Raw genomic sequence first — 16635 nt, forward strand, 5'->3', positions numbered from 1 at the left:
GGACATCAGAAACATCTGCAACCTTCCTTATTCATTGCCAAGTTGCAATTTTTGACTTCCAGAGTCTTAACATCCTGGACCGTTCCATTCTCCAATCTCAATTTAGATTTTCCACTTTTCCTTTACCTTCTGGCCTAGCACTGAACATCTTAATTACTCTATTATACCTGAATATAATAGATCCTGCCTAACAACCTATTTATTTTAATATACTTAATGTCAGTTTCATTAAGCAATCTATATAATTCATTATCGTACAAGGTGATCAAAATTAAAATAACCCTGTTTAAGGCCTTATGGAGTGCTATCCAGTGTCCAAATGCTGCAAAACTTTGCAGAGAATACAGCACGCATCATGCAGAAGTGATATCTAAGAAATCAAGAGTACTTCCAAAATTCACCACCAGGGGGACGTAAACATCAGCATGGAATTTGCATATCACACAACTTAGCAGGTGCCAGGAGGGTTTAAAAAGATGGACATGGGATTTTTATCCCTTCTTCTGGTTGATAACACTATCCACAGTGATAGCACTAACCTTGCCCCAACATGTACTCTGCTTGTGAAGCTCTTATACCTAAACAATGCTGTTGCTGCACTCCACGAATTTCATTGCCTGAACAAATCCTGACAAGGTCCACTATCTCCATGTGCTCTGCAACAAATTATTAGGCATTTTGAAGAAATGGGATCATTGAGAGTTAGACCTAGCAGGGTTGCTAACCAATTAGTTCGCAACAAGTGAATAAAGTTGCTACTCCTGTTGTGGAGCAGGCTACAATCAACAGCATTGGTTCATGCAATGCACATGCTGTATACAGACATGGATAGCCTTACACAAATGTCTGGAAAATTCTATTTCAACCCATCCAAGATTTGCACCCAGCACTCAAAGTCAACTGACATTCGCTTTAACATTCCTTGCACGAGTGGAATTGGACACTGCATGGCCATGGATTTTGTGGAAAGATGAGGCTTAGTTTCACCTGAATGGAACTGTGAATACCCACACCTGCTGGGTGTGGGCTTTGCAAAACCTGTAAGAAACCAAAAAAAATCCTTTGCATTCACCCAAAGATACTGCCTGATGTGGGATTGAATTTTCATTTATCATTGGACCATTCTTTGAGGACATTCGCCAGTCAGTTCCTGTGATCTTCTCAGTTACTTCCAAAAAGGTATTGTGATATGATAAACAATTTCGTTGTGCCACAGCAGCACCTGTGCATGGATTCAGTCATTTTCATGCAGGATGGGTCCCTCCACATAACTGTTGATCGGTACAGGATGTTCTTGAAACATTTCATGGAAGCCAGGGTGATCAGCCATGCGTTTCCTACTGCATGGCGATCTCGTTCACCAGATCTGAGCCCATGACTTCCTGGATCTGGAGATTACTCAAAGACAGGGTTTATCGAGACTATCCTGATAACTTGTCAGCAATGAAAGAAAGCATTACACAGCATGTGTGCAATATCTGTCCCGGCCAGTTGCGTTCTGCTGATGAACAAACTGGGCAAAGGATGCAATTTGTGGTATACTGGGAAGGGCTGCACAATGAACAGTACAGCACATGAATGTATGACGGAAGAGAATAAAAATGTGTTATTTATGCTTGTGACACTTCTTACACACGCATTCGGTACATCATACAGTGACCACAGTGGTGAATTTTAGAATTACTTTTTTTTTTCAGGTATCACTTTTTCATGAAAGATCACTGTATTGCACTCCACAAGGCCTTAAACAGGATACTTTAATTCTGATCACCTGTATCTTTCTCACTACACATCATTCTTTTGTGCTACTTCAATAATTATTGAAGTAGCACAAAAGAATTTTTTCTAATTATTGAAATATGTCTAACCTCTTCTTTCAAAATTGGTAATGTAATCTTTCATCTGCACTTGAAAATACCCAGTTTCTAGAGGAAAAAGTTAATGGTCTTATAAGTCCTTTGTACATAGTTATTTTTTCTTGAGAACAAATGAGACATTTCCTAAATCCACAGAGACATCTATTAACAGAAAGAATGCGTTTTTAAATCTCACCACTGATATTAATTTTACAGTTAACTCTCTGATCCCAAGTACTAAAGTTATGTACAATATCAAATTTATAGGAATCAATTTCAATTCTGAGAAGTATCATAAGTTTTTCTAATTATTGACATTGTTTTCTCTCAGGTAATCTGCAGATGCATCTTGTTCGCTGTCTTTTTAAGCTGATAAAAACTTCACTGCTTTTCCTTCCTTCCTATAATATAAATATCATCTGTATATGTCAGAATTTGTTATTTTTATTGACTTGTAGAAGACAATAATCCTTCATATTAATACAAGTATCTCTGAAAATCTTTTCAAGTGCTATATTAAACACCACTTTTTATACGTATTGGATCAGACAACAAGTCTTGAATTTTAATCAGATAATGAGTGTTTCTCATTGTGGCTTTAACTAAGGCAATAAATCAATTAACTATGTATGTTATCATATGCAGCATATGTATGTTATCATATGAAGAGATGGTGTGTTTCAATTCCAAATTCACTGTATTGATAAGTACAATCTTCACAACTGAAGTTAATTTAGTTTTGATCTCAGGAGAGACAATTTTAGTGACAGAATTCTGCACAAAATTAGATATCAATATTATAGAACAATATTTAACAGCTCTTTCAACTGCCATGAAAATAAATTACATGAGATACTCTTCCAGAGCATTTATTTTTTGTGCACATTTACTATCTTAACACCATGTAAGAATGAAAATAGGAATAATCCTTTATCTGCTAATATTTAATAGGATTTCAAAATCAGACTCATAAGAGCAGGAGGGAAAAAAAAAAAAGCTCCACAGTTATAGTAGTGCGGAACAATTCAAAATGTAATAACAAAGAATGACCTAATATCCTATAATGTTAATGTGATAATTGTTCTTATCATGGTGTTTGCGAGAGCTAGGCAAGTGGTATTAAAATATTCATTGTTAAATTCCTGATATGTCCTTGGTAGGTTTACGAAATAATTATGATAGTACTACATGAAAAAGTTACATCATTACTAACTTCTGATCAACAATTAATTTTCCTCCTGATTAATCTATTATCTGTCAAGACTCCAATAACAAATCTTATGTTTCAGTATTTTGTCACTTTTTACTGTATCAATCCATCTAATCTTGGTCTTCCTCTGGGTCTTTTACCTACCATCCTGACAAAGAACGCTCGTTTTGCTAATCTTTCCTCTTCCATTATGTTTAAGTGCCCATATGTTAATAATGCCAAGTTCTTTTCTCATTTTCCTGATTTCTAATATGATACTGACATTGATGTTATCTATCAAATCCACCAATCTTTCTCAGAACTCTCATACCTGTTGTCTCCAGTCCTTAATCAAGTATTTCTAACCAGTCTCTCAGGTCTATTATTTATTACATAATATATTTAATATCTGCCATTAACACAGGTCTCAATAGCAGATATTAGTTCTTTGGCTCTTCAATAATCTTTGCAAATATATCAACATCTTATTCTAAAAGTTCATCCTTAGAAAGAACTAATTTTCTATTTGTGTTCTCTACTTCAAAGAGACGCAACATAAATAGGAAATTAATATGTAATAGTCACATAAACAACAGCCCTAACACAAAATGGCTGATGGGAATACATTGCTTAATAGGGAATGCAAACTCTTTGTTGAAGAACACAAAAATAGCATTTCTGGAAGTAAGATTGATTCACTAGAACAACAAGCTACATAATCTCAATTTCTTTGTTCTTCACAATGATTTCACATTAACTGGGATTCCAACCTTGCTTTTGGAAATTTATTTCACTCACACACACAAGGACTATGTAGGACTCTGAGCAGTGAAGCACAGCTAACTGAAGAGCTAAAGAGACTAAAATGGGACATTCTTGAACTGTCTGACTGTTAAATTAGATGTAATGGGAAGAAATTCTTCAATTAAAAAATTGAGACATACTGCATCATAGAGGCCAAGATAAGGAAAGAATGTAGATTTGGATTCATGATTAACAAAAAAATTGAACAACATAATAGAATTTGACAGTGTATCTGATTGAATAGCAAGTATTGATGTTCAAATCTCAAAAAGATATACTCTTAAGATCATCCAAGTCTATGCATCAACAATAAGTCAAACTGATGAAAAAAATGAAGACCTATCATGATTTATCCCAACTTCACAATAAAGGAAACGATTTCCGAATTGTAATGGGAGACTTTAATGCTAGAATTGGCATATAATCAGATGAAAGCTCAATGGGAAATTTTTGATATGGTGTGAGAGATGATAGAGGAACAAGGTTAATAGAATTTGCAGAAAAAGAAAATCTGTACATCATGAATTCTTTTTTCAAGAAAAAAAAAATAAACATAGGAAGTAGACATGGAAAAGTGCAAATGGAAAAATGAATGAAATTGACTTTATCCTCAGCAATAAGAAAAACATCTTTCAAGACTATTCTATTATAAACACCTTCAACATTGGAAGTAACTATCGCATGGTATGCAGTAAGATTCCAACAAACAACCAAAAAGAAAGAAGAAAATGTTTCAAAGATCAAAGCAAAACATAGATGTACACAAACTCAACATTAAAAAAGATATATTCCGACACGAACTAAACAACAGATTTAAAAATCTTGTTAGATGACAATGCTGATCTATCGGAAAGTAATGACATTATTAACCAAAACCTTTTACAATGTTCACTTGAAATAGTTGGTACCACAGACAAGAATACAAGACAAAATTTCTGAAGAAACAAAACAGCTTATGAAGAAAAATAGAAATGAAACGATCAAATAACCTACAGCAGCGTTTTCAAAACTATGTTCTGCAGAACATCAGTGTTCCGTGGAAAGTGAATAAATGTTCTGTGAAAAATTATCAAAATTAACATGAGCCTAGAATGGTTTTAAATGCAGAGATAAGTTCAAAACATGTTTGAAAATCAGGTACCACTTTGTGTGTGGATTGTACTATTAAGGCCAGCACACGCTGGCTTTGACTCTGCCACCCACAGATGTCGACACCTCCAAGTGTGAATGAAGTACAGAGGTATCTATTCTAGAAAATGTGCGATCACATGCAAGATCAATGCGATGCGGTGTGGTCTGGCATACCTGTAATGTGCTCTGTTGCATTTTTGCAATCCGATAGAGCTTTCTGCGGCAATAGTGTGCGCTTAGCTTTACATTGAATACAAGACTGATGATACTCGACTCTAACCAAGGTGTTCCGTTAGAATAAAACTGAATACATTAAATTGTGCAAAATGATCAGAAAATGTATCACGGAAGAAATAAGAAAATTCATAAACAAATCAAAACACCTGTAATCTCAAAAAAAAACTAAACAGCAACTGACGAACAGCAATAACCCGATGGTTCAATCAACTACAGGACTATAACAGAGATAGATATGCTATAGCAAAAAGAATTGAAGAATTTTACTCAGTACTATATCAGCATGACGAATTAAATGAAAAAGAAGACAACTATGAAATAGCTTAAGAACTATAAATTCTACCAGAATTATGTGGAGCATCCAACGCTTGCAAAATGAAAAGCTGCAGGTAAAGAAAGCTGAACTTCTAAAAGTAGTGGAGAAATGATCTACAAAATTTTAGCAAAACTATTTACCTATGTCTGAAGAAAAATGATGTCCCAAGAACATAGAAGAAAGCTAACTTAATTCTGATACATAAAACAGGTGATACACAAACTAGTGTATCACCAGTAGTAGACCCATCAGTCTACTACTGGTGTTTTACAGAGTGTTTACAAGTCTCAGCTCATAGGCTTTGTATGACTCTAGACCTAGCATAACCAAAACAGGCAGGTTTTTGAAGTAGTTTTAGTAGCATAGACCATATTAAAGTTTATGGTCCATGCTACTAAACAGATTATCCAACAGATTATCAAACTGTGTATTGAATATCAGTTACCATTATGTGTTGGTTTTATTAATATGAGAAAAAACTTGTGTAATACTTAAAGCATTACGAAACCAACAAGTGGAGGAGCCATACGTCAGGACCATCAAATCAGCATACACCAATGACACAATAGCAATTCATTTCAATGGAAACATCTCAACTTCTCAACTGTGGAAATACAGAGGTATAAGAGAGGGTGACACAATATCTCCAAGATTATTCACTGCATATGTAGAAGGAATATTCAAACTTCTTGACTAAGAAGGGAAAGGTCTGATAAATGGAAGATATTTAAGCCATTTATGCTTTGCAGATGACAATTATCTTTACTTCAACTGTGCATGAATTACAGACTTCAGATGTTTCACTCTTCCTATGAAGTTTCTGACATAGAAAGAGTAAAACATCTGAAGTGGCAATGGGAATGGGTATTTTGCTTGAAGACAAGATCAACTATTGGACAAAAGTAGTACTGGATTAGATTCAATGAGAGAAAAATGATGACACCAACCTAAATCAAGGTGGATTGACGATATCAGATTTACAGGAATGACATGGGAAAGGAGAGCCATGGACAGATAGTTTTGGAGTAATCATTGACAAGCCTTCATCCAACAGTAGATTGACAATGGCTGCTGCTGATGATGATGTGTGTGTGTGTGTGTGTGTGTGTGTGTGTACAGAACCACATTGACAATGATACATTTGATGTGAAGTTGTTAGCTTCTATATACAACTTATGAAGTAACTTCACATGCATACTTTGTTTGCCAACCCTTGGATAAAGGATTAAACCAAGAGTACAATGTTTTATATTAAATTTTATATATAATAAAAACTTGCAACAGAGATACATTTCTTTATACCCAAATTTATATCATTTGAAGAAAGAAAAAAAAAAATTTCCTGATATCACATATCAATATAACTTTACACAGAAAAATTTAGAACAAATTTCTCTTAACATCCAACTGCTTTAGAGATCACATAAACCTTGATTAAGAAACACTGTAAAGAGAGGGTAAATCCCTGTTTAAAGCCTTGTGGAGTGTCACCCAGTAATCCACATGCTGCAAAACTTTGCAAGAATACATTGTGCATTATGCGAAGCGATATCTGAGGAAAGTTCACCATGTCTCATAGCAATGAGACTTTACGTGGCATGGCACCCATAACAGACTCTGGCAACCTATTCCACTCATTCACAACTCTCTAAGAAAAAACCTACTTCTAACATCCTTACTCAGTTTCCATGAATGGCCCCTAGTTCTCCCATCACCAGCAAATCTGTTCTGAAAAATTTCCTCTGAATTAATATTGTAAAAATCCTCAGGAATTTGCATGTCTCAATCATATCACCCCTTTTCCGCCTATCAACCAGTTTCTGTAAACCACAAATCATCAACCTGTTCTCGTAATGTTCATTCCATAGGCTTGCTACCATCTTGGTCACTCACCCTGGATCCTTTTCACCTCCTCATCGCCAAGAAACCCTGGCAACTAGATCTGCACACAGTAATCAAGATGGGGTCTCATCACGGCTCAACAAACAGAAACAATAACCTGCTTGTCTCTGCTCATCAAAGTATTCTTCAGTAACCAAGCAATCTGATGAGCTGCTTTATTAATTTCTGCTGGTTTCATCACTTTCCTGGAGTATAGTTCCACCAATGTGATATACGGCTGGTTATCTTTTCATCCCAAGAATACACTTTGCCACATTAAACTAACATCCATTCTCCTTTGCCACATCTGCCAAATCTTTTCAAATCATTCTGCAAAATTTTGACATCTGTATTAACAATTGCTCTACCCAACTTTGTATCATCAGCAAATAACTGAAGAGTTCCTCTCAGATCCTTTCCTATATTAATGCACAAAATAAACAGTAATGGTCCAAGAACAGAACCCCGAGGCATGCCACAGAATTTTCCAGATAGTTGTGTAAGGCACATCCATTTCTTTCTAAAGCATGTACACTGCAGGAACCAACATTATTCTTGGCCTGCTCACAATGGCAGTAGCAACTTCATTCACTTGTTGTGAAGTGATTGGTTTGCAACTCTCAACAATCCCATTTCTTCAATACAACTAATCATTCATTAGATAGCACATGGAGTAGTGAACCTCATCGACATTTGTTCAGGTGACAGAGATGCTAAGGAGATGATTCATTTTTCTATTACGATCTGTTTGATCCATACATCCATAGTAGCATAGCCTTTGTCAGCTTTGCTTTTGATAATTTTTTTTTGGATTTAGTGAGAATACTGGTCCCAATAAGACAAATGATATTAGCCACAGTGGGTGAGAGATCATAGATACCACCTTCCATGCTAGTTATTTTTTTTTCAAAACTGGTATATAATTTTGTGCTCTGATAATGCTGTGTAGAAAACTAGTGTTAATGAATATTAGTATTTACTTTTTAATCTCTTGGTGCTGTTTACAGTGTAGAGCTCTAATATGAATAACTAATGTCACCTAAGTCATGTGATACATATAAAGCCATTCCCAGTTTGACTCACACACACACACACACACACACACACACACACACACACACACACACACACACACGAAAGACCTAAGGCATATCAAGTGTGCCATGTGTGGACAAGAAGAAAGGAATTTTTTATATATAAGATTTTAATAACAAAAACAAACATTATTATGTAATAGATATTACCTAATCCAACCAAGTAACTTAGCTTACCATAACTTCCTTCAAAGAAGAAGGCAATTAATATGTGTTAATTCTTCTGAACAATGTGTTGTGAAAAAAAAATCGCTTTCTGATGAGGGTAAAAGAAAAGAAAAAAAAAACTACAAAATTTGCATCAGCTAACTCAACACTAGTAATATACCACAAAATTTCATGGCCCAGATGGCATTTGATTCACCAGATTTATTTAGCCAAAGGATAAAGCTCATCTTACTGAGCACCACCATAGAGATAATTGCCAGAATACTGCAACACATAATTTAATTTTAAATCATGAAATAATATATTAACGCATTTTTAAATAAAATGCACATTATTCAATGGACGGATTTAAACCAATCTCTAAACTATTAAACAATTTCCAACACAAAATTTTAACAATATTGATCAAGACATGGTTACTGTTAATGCAAAAAAAAGCAGACTAAGTGATCCTAAAAAGGCATGTTGGAGGTTTAATGGAATATTATCAGCACTAAGAAAGGATTAAAACTAATTTTAATACTTCTAATATTCGTCTCAGTCACAATGACATCTTCATTGTGACTGAGACGATTACAAAAAACTGTAACAACACACACAAATACAATACAATAGTGAGTGAAACTAATGTACTATCTAGATGGTGTGCCCTCTATGGGCGTTTGTAGGTGGCCTAGGATGTAAAGAGGGATCTCTAATAATTAATGTTTCCCAAAATTGCATAAAACTTCCCAAAATTTTGCAAAGTTTTATGCAACCGTATTTGTTTAAATTAGGTTGATTCCTGAGTGTCGATGCAGATTCAAAAAACAATCTTTCTTTTTTGAATTTACTATGGTGGAGAATGGTGGTTTTTTCAGTAGATCCTAAACATGGTCTGCAAGACCAGATTGACCATAATCGTGATTGCAAATGTATGACTTTTCTTACCGAATGGTTGCTGATCTGCCTGTCTGTCCGAAGTAAGTCAGTTTATAGGAACAAGGTACTCTATATACTCCAGGCACTGAGAGAGGAGGGAGTTGATCTTTGGTGGAACAGATAAGCCCCACCGTAAACTTGCTACCCTTATCGGTTCCACCAAAGATCAGCTCCCTCCTCTCTCAGTGCCTGGAGTATATGGAGTACCTTGTTCCTATAAACTGGCTTACTTCGGACAGATAGGCAGATCAGCAACCATCCGGTTAGAAGAACACGAGTTATACATCTGTAATCACAATTATGGTCAATCTGGTTGTATTCAAAAATGTAGATTTTTGGATACAACCCACAGGATCTCCTGGAAAAAAACCACCATGCTCCATCATAGCAAATTCAAAAAAGAAAGATTGTTTTTTGAATCTGCATATGCACTCAGGAATCAACCTAATTTAAACAAATACGGTTGCTTAAACCTTCCCAAAATTTGGGAAACATTAATTATCAGAGATCCCTCTTTACATCCTAGGCCACCTACAAACACCCATAGAGAGAGCACACCACCTAGATAGGACATTAGTTTCACTCACTATTGTATTTTATTTGTGTGTGTTGTTACAAAAAGTTTTTTTGTAATCCCTGAAGATGTCTCTGTGACTGAGACAAAATATTGAAAGTATTAAAATTAGTTTTAATCATTTCTCAGTGCTGATAACATTCCATTAAACCTCCAATATGAATTCTTCACAGCACTTAAGCCTCACCACACTGATCCTAAAAAGGCCTACTCACTTCTGAGAAATTAATCTCAAAGAGGATATGCTAAACTATTAATGATAAAGTAAATGCACAAAGAACAAAATTCAATCAACAGTTCACAATATGACTAAAGATTCCAAGAGATGAATATAATGTGCAAAATTTAAACAGAAGAATATTTTTGAACAGAGATAATTTAGTGTAAATTACAAAACAAGCAGTAATACAAATACAGAATTCATGTTGCAAACTGAGCAAAGCACAAAAGTATATTTATAAGCACAAAATATACAAATAAATCTCACAATTTCAGCACTGTTTACCATGCCAAATCTTTCCAAATTAATGCCTTAAAATGATCATTCTTCTAGCAGGATTTGTTTTTAAACTCTCGTTATCTGCTTTCTGCTGTTAGAATTCTGAAAATAAATTTTAAAAAAAATTACTGTAATTTATTTGTAATAAATAGGAGTATGCAGGCATGTAAGAATATGCATTATATTAATTTGTTACTGTGTCTTTTTGTGATCCGAAATTGGTATCTCAGATTAACAATATCAAAATTAGATTTAAGTGCATATATAGATGCAACTTCCTCAGAAAATATCTGATGCATATTTCTTAAAATAATTAGCAATACACTGTAAAACTGCATCAATTCATGGTACGATACTACTGCATGCTTTTGTACAGCATGCAAGAAAGGAAGAGGGGTAAATTCAGGCCAGCTGGCAAACCATATATGCACTACTACATGATCAGTGGAAAAATGAGGCCAAAATTTCAGTGTTGGGAAGCCCAAACATGTAAAATACTCGGTGAAACAAGGTCAAATTACTGTTATGTGTGATATTAACTTCAGAAATTTAATTCTTATTAAAATATGGCTGATGGAGAAGTGCAAGAACTTTGATGAGGTGCTAATTTTTAATTTACAGTAGGTGGTTAAGTCATGTGCAATCACACTCCATTCTGTGACTCCTGATAATGCAATCTGTGAATCATGAGCTGGCCAATGAAGAAAGAGAATGCAATATCCATATGCATCTCTTCTGATTTCTGAAGAGATTCCTTTTCATAGGAATAGCTAAGGTTTCAGAAACATGGAATCTGGTAAACACCTATAATGACCAATTTTTGACAGGAGAAAAGATGCATAGAAGATAATTGCTTAAGTACATGTGCTGTTGTTATTTCAAGAAAAATGGAAATATGTTGTACGTCTTCAAAAGGAATGTCTAGCTAACTCGCAGCACAGCAGAAAGTCTAAAGCCAATGTGCTAAGTTTCAACACATTGGCCTTAGTCTCTAAAAATTGACTGAAAGCAGTCGATTATATTCAAATATAATCGACTGCTTTCACCAGCAAACTACTTTCTAGTTTACAAACTGCTTTCAACTGCAAACTACAATGCAATCTCTGAATTAACAGGAAGGAAAACCTTGCTGTTAATTCAGAGATTGCACAATAAAAGTTATTTATGGAATATGCCTGATGCTGAAATTTTTGAAATTATTAATCTAATTTCATACCAGCCAGCACCAAAAAGCTCTCAACATATTAATTGAAAGCTGACTCACAAATACAAGCACCCTCTCCAGAAAGATAATGCTTGTTGATTTGCTGCCTGCTCATATTAACAAATGAGTAGTTAATGTTTCTAAGACCACACCCCCACTCATGTTGAATACATCTTGTCAGTGTTTAGGGCTGGACAATGTCCCAGTTAAAATTCATTAACTAAATTTACAATAAAAAGAGGAATATGTCAGCTTTCCTCAGGGACAGCAAATGATCTGATTCAATATAGTGTGTGTTCTCTATAAAACCATAGAAAAAGGTATCACCAGTACAAATGAGGGTCAGGTAAAGTAAGAAATTATACAAGGAAGGTGATCATCAATATAAAAATGGGGGAAAATGCACATAAGAAAACTTATTTAATGTAAAATTTTCACCTAATTGTCAAAGCATCTTCTGTACAGGATCATTTAACATCAAGTAAATAATAAGACAAATTCTAAAATGTGCCACCTTAGTAAGATAACTAAAAGTGGTCAACAATTTACTTAACTTAAAAAAAAAAAAAAAAAAAAAGATTATATATATATATATAAACACGAAAGATTAGCAGATTTAAAAAGAATTCTTGGAATTAATCACCTGGGAACTCACTGGGAGTCTCAAGTATACATATATTTATAAAAGGGGAAAAATTTTTATCCTACTGTAAATTTACTGGATGACAAAATCAAAGGGATACAAAATATACGTGGGCAAGTCTTGTCAAAGCAATTCTAATGTTATATCTAGAAGCAGCATTTCTCAAAGTATGGTGTGCTGATCGTTAAGGGTCCCCATTACCCCTTAGAGGGAAGGGACTGCATGGGCAACCATTTTTATAATAATACTAAGACATTTCTTGAAACTGTTATTTTCATTAAAGGCACTCATCTATAGTTGATTCTATTTAGTATTCTAGATTGTCTCTAGAAAATTAAGTTCAGATGTGTTTGATAGTAGACAAGATTTATGATTTGAGTAACCTGAAATGAAGGATGACAGTAGGTCATAGTGAAGAATACCTTGGAAACTAAGATGTCCATGTATGGCAGTATCAGGGGTAGTGAGATATTATGATAAACAAAAAAAATTTAGCCAGCATTAGGCAAGTGGTCAGAAACAACTGAAAGATGCAAGAGAAGGTTGAAATATTGACAGAATTATGAAGTACAATTAGATATGCTAAAATTGCAATAGTGCTCCACATCTCCAAATATTTAATCAACTTTTCAGCTAATAATGCCATTATACTGCAGTATTTTTTTATTATTATTTTATTTTTTAATATCAGGACATGAACATTGCTGCATTTATAAAAGTTTCAAAATAATGAACTTAGTCTCAGGTGTGATTCCAGTGGTATGGGGCTGAGAAATTTTGGATTTTTAAAAATTTTATTTTAATAGTTAGAAAAATAAACATTTGCTTACTTTTAAATAAGCAAGCAATAATATCTGACCATTTCAGTGGTTAATCTTTTTTAAAAAATGAAGATGACATTAATTATAATTACTGGTGCTGGATATTAATTGTGGGCCAAGAGAGCAAGCACATAAGTGCATAATTCCCATAAACTGACCTTGGGTGATAGCTGCAAATAGGACAGAAAGATGTGAAATAGATTGTGGAGCATAAGGAGTAGAGCAAAGTGAGTAGACCTAATGGAAGAGGGGAGAATATGTATAGATTATACTGATATTATCAAGGACAAAACGATTTGTGTGTGTGCCTTCAACCACACACACACTAGCTATTGTAGTTTTCAAAAGGGAGGAGATATTAAAAATTACTGCCCTGTCAATCTCCTTTCAGAAAGCAATATACAAAATATTTACAAAAATCATTAGCAACAGAATACAAACTAGATTTTTGCTAACTACCAGGACAAGCAGGATTAGAAAACACTACAGCACTGTCGATCATATTTATATAATAAGATGAATCATTGAAAAGACAAATGAATACCACAAACTTGGCATTTATCAATTTTGAAAAGGCATTTGATTGGATCTCAACTTTAGCTATTTTAACATGTTGATTGCCAATCACGCTATATCGCGTGATGCAAGTTCTCACCGGTCGGCCGATCACGGGTTATCGCGTGGACGTCGCTAACTAAATAAAAAAAATAAAAAAATTTGGCCACCACACGAAATTCCAATTTTCAGCTTGGCAATGACAGTGTTAAAAGCCCTAAAAATCATAGAATTGAAACTGCATCTATAAAATCAGGAAAACAAATATGAACTTTCCTATTAAAAAAAAAAAGGGGGGGGGGGATTTAGAGGAGGTGCCACATTTGATCTAAATTATTTACAGTAGCTCTAGAAGAAATTTTTTAAAATCTAGGTTAAAAATAAAGGAATTATAGTAAGTGGAAAATAACTTATTCATCTACAATTTGCTAATGACATTGTTCTTTTAGAAAACTGCAGAAGAACCTTCAACAAATGAACCAATCAATTAAATGCAGGAAGTAAAAAGGAAGGAGTAAATATAAACAAAGATGAAACAAAAATAATGTATAATAAATGCATCACTATAAAGCAAGTACAAATGGAACACCAGAAAGTGGATATAGTAACCTTCTATAGTATATTACTATGGTATATATTAATATAGTATGTAGGGCAAAAGATCACATTAGAGGGATGCTTGAAAAATAATTTTATAAATAAAATTCAACTTGGATGGAAAACTCTGTGAAGCACTCAAAGGAAACATTCCAATCTGCCTTAAAAAGAGAAATATTTGGCAGTTGTACGCATGGATAGGCTTACGTGTTCGTCAGACATGTTGTAATAGATTTCACGGTATAATATGAACACAGATGGATAAGAAAATAACTAGTTATTAACTTAAAAGCTAATATTTCACTAGTATTATACCCAGCATCTTCAGAGTACACAACACAAAGTTTGTTACAAATGCAAGACAACCACAATCCGGTGTAACAGTGCAGCTAGTAAAAGTAATTGCAGCGTGCAACACAAGACTAAAGTCCTAACATGGCACCATCTAGGTTAAAAAAAAAAAAAAAAAAGTTCAAAGTTTTGAAATAGTAGTCCAAATGATAGTCTTAGAAAGTTTGAAAAAACAAAATAAAATAATAAATATTAATTTGGTCTTAGGATGAGTGTCTCCCAAATCGTTGGTAGATTTATACAACCATACTTGCTAAGGTTTGGAGTATGTTTTAAGGCTTCTGTTGATTCCAGGAACAACCTCCCTGACTTGTAGAAGCTTCTGTGCATTACTTTTGTTTCTTTCCAATTGATCCTGTGCAAGGGTATCTAAAGCATGGTCTGCCAGACCCGACTTGCCATAGCGAAAGTGTCGGATATATCCGACACTAGAGTTCTTGAAGTCTTGTTTATTTAAGTTTCTTATAGGTGCTGTGTTGAGAATTTTCTTAATTGTCTTAGTTTTGAAACCATTCAGTTGTAGATCTGTGTTAAGTATTGTATTTCTTCTTTCTGCTTTTCTTCTGTACTAGGGATGCTGTATGCTTTATCCCTTAAGGTTTTTATGAGGCCTACTTTTTTGCTTGGAGTGGTGGTGTGAGGTAGCATGAAGGAATCTTCCAGTGTTTGTTGGCTTTCTATAAATGGAGAACAATAATCTGTTTTTTCTTTCATTCATTTTTTTAAGGATGTCTAGGAAAGGAAGGTTTTTTTTATTTTCTTCTAGTTCCAGAGTAAATTTTATTTTAGGATGCAACTTATTAAGATAGTCTTTAAATGCAGTCAGTTCTAGTGCTGTTCCTGGCCAAATGATGAAGATATTGTCAACATAGCAGAGCCATAAAAATATGCCTCATAAAAACCTTAAGGGATAAAGTATACAGCATCTCCAATAGAGAAGAAAAGCAGAAAGAAGAAATACAATACTTAACACAGATCCTATAACTGAATGGGTTCAAAACTAAGACAATTAAAAAAATTCTCAACACAGATCTACAAGAAACTTAAACAAGACTTCAAGAATGCAGTCACCCTTATATCAAGAATGTAACAGATAAATTAGCCAAACTTCTCTACAAGTACACCCTTCTTTTTACTTGTGTTATATCACACACACCAGACATTTCTCCAATCATTCAACCTCACATTTTTGTTGTACAGAGCTTCATAGGAGCACACTATCTGTCTCATTATCATGTATCAATTTCTTCATTTTCCATCATTTCATTCTTACTGTCACTTTTGGTGGAAAGTATGCCACATGCATACTTGCTACCAAACTTCACTATTCACAACTGCATTTTTTAACATTCCATCTTTCTGCTTACTCTACCCACACTTTTGGAACTTGCTCTCTGAACACTTCTGATATGCATTCAAAATGAATTCATTTTGCACATGCTACAGCAAACAAAATCACAATTCAATTCAATTGTAGGCAATAAATACCTAAAAATGTAAGTGCCTGATTGAATTCCTTACATAACTGGACTTCTAATTATAAATGGGTTGTGCTCTAACCTACAAAAGTCAGTTCAAAATCAAACTATGGCACAGATCACATTTTTGAGAATGTCGTTAGATAAGTAGATATTTCCAGATCGTGTGTAAAACCACCATTCAGCTTAATAGATGAACTAAAGAACCTTGAAAATTTATGTTCAGTCTTTACAGCATAATTATTTAACTGTTAGTCCACTAAGAATATTAAAATGTATTCAACCATGCATGGGTGAGATTCATATTATAAAGTAA

At 34.2% G+C, this 16635-nt stretch overlaps 1 protein-coding gene across 2 annotated transcripts in view; it reads right to left on the reverse strand.

The window, feature by feature from the left end:
* Positions 1-16635, reverse strand: part of LOC150092606 (serine/threonine-protein phosphatase 1 regulatory subunit 10-like) — a 447296-nt gene that overhangs the window by 360824 nt on the left and 69837 nt on the right. The window contains exon 2 of one of the 2 annotated variants that reach the window (XM_090414736.1): positions 10677-10772. In XM_090414736.1, the coding sequence (XP_090270862.1) occupies positions 10677-10679 (3 nt within the window). In that variant the 5' untranslated portion in view covers positions 10680-10772. Of the gene's footprint in view, positions 1-10658; positions 10773-16635 lie in introns of both variants that reach the window. The other variant, XM_090414735.1, reaches the window with a different exon arrangement.

Source organism: Typopeltis vanoorti, chromosome 25 (genome assembly GCF_054136105.1).
Source record: "Typopeltis vanoorti isolate ZY-2024b chromosome 25, IOZ_Tvanoo_1.0, whole genome shotgun sequence".
Classification (NCBI taxonomy): Eukaryota; Metazoa; Arthropoda; class Arachnida; order Uropygi; family Thelyphonidae; genus Typopeltis; species Typopeltis vanoorti.